Raw genomic sequence first — 7,811 nt, 5'->3', positions numbered from 1 at the left:
GATTGATACACGCATGATACGAAATGACACGATATGAATATAAATTTCGAAGTTGGACAATGAATTTGATACGAGTGAGCACTCGGCCACGGTGTAGTCTGGAGTCCTCGTATCTAGTGAGTTGGACTCACACTTTGGGATTAAAAGATAGGTCGCGATCGACGAGGCAGAGTGTGAACACTCCCGGGTCGGACTATCTAGATCAGTATGATTTGATTATTCGAAAGTTATGTCGCATGCTAGGATATTAGTTTCGAACGGATCAAATACCTGGTTATATGTATTACTTTTATATTATCGTTTTCTTGAAATGTGATGCTATGTTTTTATAATAATACCGTTAGTAAATGCAAACTCACTCAGTATTTCCCCAAATACAGACCCCTCACCTTTGATGTCTTTCAGGTGCTTAATGTATGGACTTAGCTAGAAGCCAGTTTTGAAGTCCAGAAGTCAGTTGTGTTTGTATAGTTTCTGACTTCTGTGAGTGTTGCAGTAGTGGTCCCGCATTGACAGAATCGTAGCCTAGACAGCAGTACATTTTGAGTGTACATATTACTTACTGTTCTGTTTATATGTTTGTGATAGGCTACCGGTAATATGTTTTGATTCACGGCCCCAGATGCCAGGGATATGTTTTATTACACTAACTTTTGTATATGGTACCGCGAGGCCAGTTCGTACAAGGTACGGTAACTAGACCCCGCGAGGTTAACAGAACAGTTAGTGTAAATATTTGTGTATATATGTTATGTATATTTGCTTCTGTTGTGTTGAGTTATTTGTTTATTATTTGCGAAAAATTAATAGTGATTTGAGGCTTGCTACGGGTTCCAGAGCTACCACTCCCGTTCCATAGCGCCGGTTCCGGTTCAATATTTTGGGTCGTGACACTCGCAAGCACAGTGGGCCCAAAGGACTAATTGGGCTTTTGCCCCTAATCGACTTAGAACTCCGATTTTGTGAACGATAGATTCTAAAGATGAATTACGGACCCCATGAATTATAAAATAAGAGTTAAAGTTGATATTTTTAAGGGGGGTTTATTAAGAGATTATCGAAGTTAAGAGTCGTATTTGGAATAATATTGTGATAACCTAAGTTCATAACTTAGAGTATTAGCACTAAGTCTACATTTATGGATTAAACGTACATGTAACTCGACTAAGTAACTGACGTACCGACAAGCTACCAAGCCGACTAGCTGGAATGGCTACGTGATCGGACAACGCATGGAGCTTACGCTTGCGGGATTATAATATTTTATATTTGGATAGCGGTCACTGTGAGTTGCTATTACTTTCACGTATTATTTATAAAAGTTATTTTCATATATTATGAATATTGTGATTTCATACATCGCATTTATATGATTTGGTGATTTAAATGATTATTTTTGAAATGAGATTTTAGTATGTGATCTGAATAAATTAGCTACCTATTGGGTATCAATAGGCTGTGTGATCACCAGTATTGAGTCAGTCTAGTGTGTCTGACTATGAGAAATGATTTGATATATATATGCATGATATGAATATGAATTTCGAAGTTGGATATATGAATGCAATACGAGCGAAAACTCGGTTAAAGTAATCTGAGCCCCGTATCTAGTGGGTTGGACCCACACTTTGGGATTATGAGATTGGTCGCGGCTGACGTGGTTGAGTGTAAACACTCCCTGATCGGACCATTTGGATTAACTTGATTTGAATATTCGTGAGTCGTGTCGTGTTTTAGGACTTTAGTTTCGAACGGATCAAGTACTTGCTTATACGTATTTTTATAATATTGTTTTCTGTGAATGTGATGTTATATTTTTATAATATTATTAGTAATTTGCAAGCTCACTCAGCTTTTTCCCAAATACTGAGCCCTCACTGTTGTTTTCATGAAATCAGAGTCGGATCAGACAGCCCATCTCCTTTGTGTCGGAAGTCTTTTGGCTTGCACAAACTACGAGTCTTTATAGATCTCCAGTAGTCAGTAGGTGTCAGTATAAGATTAATGATTTGATTTCAAACGGTATTTTGTATAGTAAACTCTGACAAAATTAATAAATGGGATTTATTATGAAAAGGTGTTATATTCGTTTGAAGTCAGTACCAATTACCGTGAATGGAATTTGTTATGATTGTAACTAGAAACATGGCGGTGCTGGATATGAGTATCGCTCGGTAAGACCCTGATTTCTAAGAAACCTTTCGAATCTGTTTTTAGAAAATGAATATGAGACTTTGGTACTTGTAATTATATTATTAAAGAAGTTTTCTGAAAACGTTTTACTAATAATAATATATTTTATTCGCCAAATATTTATAGTGGTTTAGGCTTTCTACGGGATTTGGAGCCACCACTCCCATTCCCTAGCGCCGGTCGCGTCTCAATAATTTGGGTCGTGACAATAAAAAGCTGGGAGATGTCACCTTCGGTGATGATGCCAAAGATCAAGTCAAAGGCTTGCCCAAGCTAAATTTTTTAAACGACGCAGTGTGTGGACCTTGTCAAATGGAAAAACAACACAAGTTTTCTTTTAAAGCAAAAGATGTTGTTTCTACCAATTGACCATTACAATTGCTTCACATGGACTTGTGTGGACCTATGAGAGTTGCTAGTTTGCGTGGCATGCACTATGCATTTGTGATTGTTGATGACTACTCTAGATTCACTTGGCTCATAAGAATGAAGCTTTTAACGGTTGTAAAAGTTTTGCAAAACATGTTCAAAAAGAAATTTTTTTAACTATTTCAAGTATTCAAAGTTATCACGGAACCAAATTTCAAATTGAATCTTATAAAGAGCTTTGTCAAGAAAATGGTGTTTTTCATAACTTTTCTTCTCCTAGAACGCCTCAACAAAATAGGGTTGTTGAAAGGAAGAATCGTACTTTGGTAGAAATGGTTCGTTACATGCTCAAGGAGTATGATTTACCTTATAACTTGTGGGCCGAAGCTATTAATACCGCTTGCTATGTTTCAAACCGTATTTTCAAAATACCAATTTTGAAAAAAACTTCTTATGAGCTTTGGGTAGTAAGAAAACCCAAGATATCTTACTTTAGAGTTTTTTGATGCAAGTGCTTCATATGAACACCTAGGATGACCTTGGAAAATTTGATCCCAAAACGGATGAAAATGTGTTTTTCGGTTATGACTCTAATAGCAAGCTTGTTAGAGTATTTAACAAGCGTACCTTAGTTGTTGAGGAGTAAATGTATATGGTATTTGATGAGTTCTCCAAGGATTTTTTGGAAAAGGACTCGTTCGTTCATGATTTTTTAGGTTCTTTTGAGGATCTCACTTTGTGTGAAAATCAAGAAGTTCCTTCAAGTCTAGTAGAGACACCTCAACCAACTCAAGAGGAGAACAAGATGGAATCCGAATATCCTCCTCCGGCTCAACCCATCCATGATCTACCTAATGATTGGGCTTTCAATAAAAGTCATCCTCAAGATTTAATCATTGGTGAAACTTCAAGGGGAGTAAGTACTCGTTCTCCATTCCGTACTTCTGCTAATGTTACATTCCTATCTCAATTTGAACCCACTAAAATAGTGAAGCCCTCGTTGATGAATGTTGGGTCATTGCTATGCAAGATGGACTTGTATAGTAAACTCTAACAAAGTTAATAAATGGGATTTATTATGAAAAGGTGTTATATCCGTTGGAATTCTGTACCAATTACGGTGAATTGAATTTGTTATGATTGTGACTAGAAACATGGCGGTTCTGGATATGAGTATCGCTCGGTAAGACCCTTATTTCTAAGTTACATTTCGAATCTGTTTTTAGAAATTGAATACGAGACTTTGATACTTGTAATTATATTATTAAAGAAGTTTTCTGAAAACGTTTTATTAATAATAATATATTTTATTCGCCAAAAATTTATAATGGTTTAGTCTTGCTACGGGATTTGGAGCCACCACTCCCATTCCCTAGCGCCGGTCGCGGCTCAATAATTTGGGTCGTGACAGTAAAAAGCTGGAATATGTCACCTTCGGTGATGATGCCAAAGATCAAGTTGTGGGGATAAGCAAGATAGGTAACTCTTCTTCTCCTTTTTTAGAAAATGTGTGGCTTGTAAATAGTCTAAAACATAATCTTTTGAGTGTAAGTCAATTGGGTGGTAAGGGAAATACTGTTAACTTCCATTCCAAGGCTTGCTATGTTATCTAACAAACGGATAACACGGTTTATCTTCAAAGGGGAAATAAGTCAAAACACTTACATAATTGACTTGGATACGCTTGAAAACCGAGATGGCAAGTGCTTACTATCACTTAGCGATTAGTCTTGGTTGTGGCACCGTCGACTTGGTCATGCTAGCTTAGACCTCTTAAATTAGGTTAGCAAGGATTAACTAGTCAAAGGATTGCCCAAGCTAAATTTTTTAAACGACACAGTGTGTGGACCTTGTCAAATGGGAAAACAACACAAGTCTTCTTTTGAAGAAAAAGATGTTGTTTCTACCAATTGACCATTACAATTTTTTCACATGGACTTGTGTGGACCTATGAGAGTTGCTAGTTTGTGTGGCATGCACTATGCATTTGTGATTGTTGATGACTACTCTAGATTTACTTGGCTCATAAGAATGAAGCTTTTAACGGTTATAAAAGTTTTGCAAAGCATGTTCAAAAAGAAAAAAATTTAACCATTTCAAGTATTAGAAGTTATCACGGAACCGAATTTCAAATTGAATCTTATAAAGAGCTTTGTCAAGAAAATGGTGTTTTCATAACTTTTGTTCTCCTAGAACTCCTCAACAAAATAGGGTTGTGGAAAGGAAGAATCATACTTTGGTAGAAATGGTTCGCTACATGCTGAAGGAGTATGATTTACCTTATTACTTGTGGGCCGAAGCTATTAATACCGCTTGCTATGTTTTAAACCGTATTTTCAAAATACCAATTTTGAAAAAAAACTTCTTATGAGCTTTGGGTAGTAAGAAAACCCAAGATATCTTACTTTAGAGTTTTTTGATGCAAGTGCTTCATATGAACACCTAGGATGACCTTGGAAATTTGATTCCAAAACTGATGAAATGTGTATTTGGGTTATGCCTCTAATAGCAAGCTTGTTAGAGTATTTAACAAGCGTCTTAGTTGTTGAGGAGTCAATGTATATGGTATTTGATGAGTTCTCCACAGATTATTTTGGAAAAGGACTCGTTCGTTCATGATTTTTTAGGTTCTTTTGAGGATCTCACTTTGTGTGAAAATCAAGAAGTTCCTTCAAGTCTAGTAGAGACACCTCAACCAACTCAAGAGGAGAACACGATGGAATCCGAATATCCTCCTCCGGCTCAACCCATCCATGATCTACCTAAGGATTTGGCTTTCAAGAAAAGTCATCCTCAAGATTTAATAATTGGTGAAACTTCAAAAGGAGTAAGTACTCTCCATTCCGTACTTCTGCTAATGTTACATTCCTATCTCAATTTGAACCCACTAAAATAGTGAAGCTCTCGTTGATGAATGTTGGGTCATTGCTATGTAAGAAGGACTCAATGAATTCACAAGGAATAAAGTTTGGGAGTTAGTCCCTCCTCCTAATGGTCATACCATTATTGGAACAAAATGGGTATTTCGAAACAAGTTGGATGGAAGCAGAGTGATAACTCGGGACAAGGCCCGATTAGTTGCCCAAGGCTATAAAAAAAAGGAAGGCATTGATTATGAGGAGACATTTATTTCAGTTGCAACATTAGAAGCCATTCTATGTTGTTAGCATATGCATCATGCATGAATTTTAAGCTTTTTCAAATGGATGTCAAAAGTGCCTTTGTAAATGGTTTTATAGAGGAGGAAGTTTATGTTAATCAACCTCTCGGTTTTAAAGAATTTTGGAATCCACAACATGTTTTAAAACTCAACTAGGCTTTGTATGGTTTAAAGCAAGCTCCTAGAGCTTGGTATGATAAGTTGAGTAACTTTTTGCTTTCAAATGGTTTTTCGAAAGGGAAGGTTGATGCGACTCTTTTTAGAAAGACTCATAAGCATGATATTCTTTTTATCCAAATCTATGTTGATGTTATTATTTTGGGTGCTACTAATGAGCTTCTTTGCCAAGACTTTGCTACATGTATGACTAAGGAATTTGAAATGAGTCTTATGGGGGCTTAAGTTCTTCCTTGGACTCCAAATCAAACAAAATGATGATGGAATTCTTCATCAATCAATCCAAGTATACAAAAGAGATGCTTAAGACATTTTTCATGGAGACCTCATCAAGTAGCAAGACCCCAATGAGTACCACAATCAAATTGGACAAAGACAAATCGGGTAAATGCATTGATATTACAGTGTATAGAGGTATGATCGGTTCACTTCTTTATCTTACCGCTAGTAGACCCGATATTATGTTTAGTGCATGCTTATATGCTCGTTTTAAAGCTTGTCCTAAGAAAACCCATTTGCATGCCGTTAAAGGTATTTTCAAGTATTTGCATGGCACTTTGAACCTAGGAATATGGTACCCTAGAAATGTGGACCCTAGGTTGCTTGGCTACTCCGATGCTGGCTATGCCAGTTGTCTTTAAGACTGTAAAAGTACCTCAGGGACTTGCCAACTTTTGGGTCATAGTTTAATCTCATGGAGTATCAAGAAACAAGTATTCGTGGCTTTGTCATCGTGGAAGCCGAATATGTAGCGGCCGGTTGTTGTTGTGCTCAAATCCTATGAATTAAGCAACAACTTTTAGACTATGGTATTACACTTAGTCACATTCCCATAAAATATGACAACACTAGTGCAATGAACCTATCCAAGAACCCTATTTAACACTCTAGGAGTAAACACATAGATATCCGACATCATTTTATACGTGATCATGTGCAAAAGGGAGACGTTTGTAGTCAAATTCATCAATACAACTAACCAATTTGCGGATATTTTTACCAAGCTTCTTAGTAAAGAACTTATGAATTTTATCATTAGAGAGCTTGGTATTCTTAATGGGAGCTCCTTGTCTTGATTAGCATGTTAGATTATTTAAAATTCTTATTTTTCATGCTTGTTATCTTTTTTTTTGTTGGACCAATATTGGAAATCTATCATTTTCATTGATATTTTCACTTTTCATGTCCTTCAATCATTATTGTTCCCTATTTGATTGAATCAAGGCTTGGTTTTGCATAAAATCCATATTTTTCGACCTTTTTGCAACATTTTGGGGTGTCGCGGGTGTGACCCTTTAAATAGCAGGCGCGACTAGACAATTAAATGTTAGTGTCAGGTCTGAACACTGGTCGCGGGCGCTACACAAGGTGTCGCGGGCGTGATTCTGCTAACCGTTTGAATATAACGGCTAGTCTCTGAGTCGCGGGCGTTACTTCCCCTGTCCCGGGCGCGACCCAGAAGCAGATTTCAAAATTTTTAACCGTTTTACACTTGTCAAAAATTGCATCTTTTCAAAAATATAGCCGTTTTTTATCCGTTGGGGATGTTTTTAAGACCTATTTAAACCTCCTTGAGTAGATTTTTTATGTTTTACAAATCGCTACTCATTTCTCTCTTTCTCAAGTCCAAAAATATAATTTTTACTCTTTTTCTCAAACTCTTTGTTGAAAAAACACCCTCTTTTCATTCATCTCATTCATTCACTCATGGCTTCAAGAAGACAGCCATTCAAGAGAGTTACCTCCTCAACTTCTCAATCCTCACAACCTCAAGAAGCGCTTCCTACTCACACATTTGAAACTTATGCCGCAAGGGCTTGAAAGATTAAAGGGCGCTTGGTTCTACCCACTCATTTCCCCGATTTCAAAGACTTGGGGAAGGATGATCTTGATGCTACCATCAAAGGCATGA

The 7,811-nt window shown here is 36.9% G+C and overlaps 1 protein-coding gene across 1 annotated transcript; it reads left to right on the top strand.

Annotated features, from left to right (window-relative positions):
• The first annotated feature begins 6,159 nt into the window (after window positions 1-6,159).
• Window positions 6,160-6,540, top strand: LOC126672406 (uncharacterized mitochondrial protein AtMg00240-like). Its single transcript, XM_050366356.1, has one exon. The coding sequence runs from the start codon at window positions 6,160-6,162 to the stop codon at window positions 6,538-6,540; it is 381 nt and encodes a 126-aa protein (XP_050222313.1).
• The last annotated feature ends 1,271 nt before the right edge of the window (window positions 6,541-7,811 follow it).

Source organism: Mercurialis annua, linkage group LG3, assembly GCF_937616625.2.
Source record: "Mercurialis annua linkage group LG3, ddMerAnnu1.2, whole genome shotgun sequence".
Classification (NCBI taxonomy): domain Eukaryota; kingdom Viridiplantae; phylum Streptophyta; class Magnoliopsida; order Malpighiales; family Euphorbiaceae; genus Mercurialis; species Mercurialis annua.
This window is presented reverse-complemented; position numbering and strand designations above follow the sequence as displayed.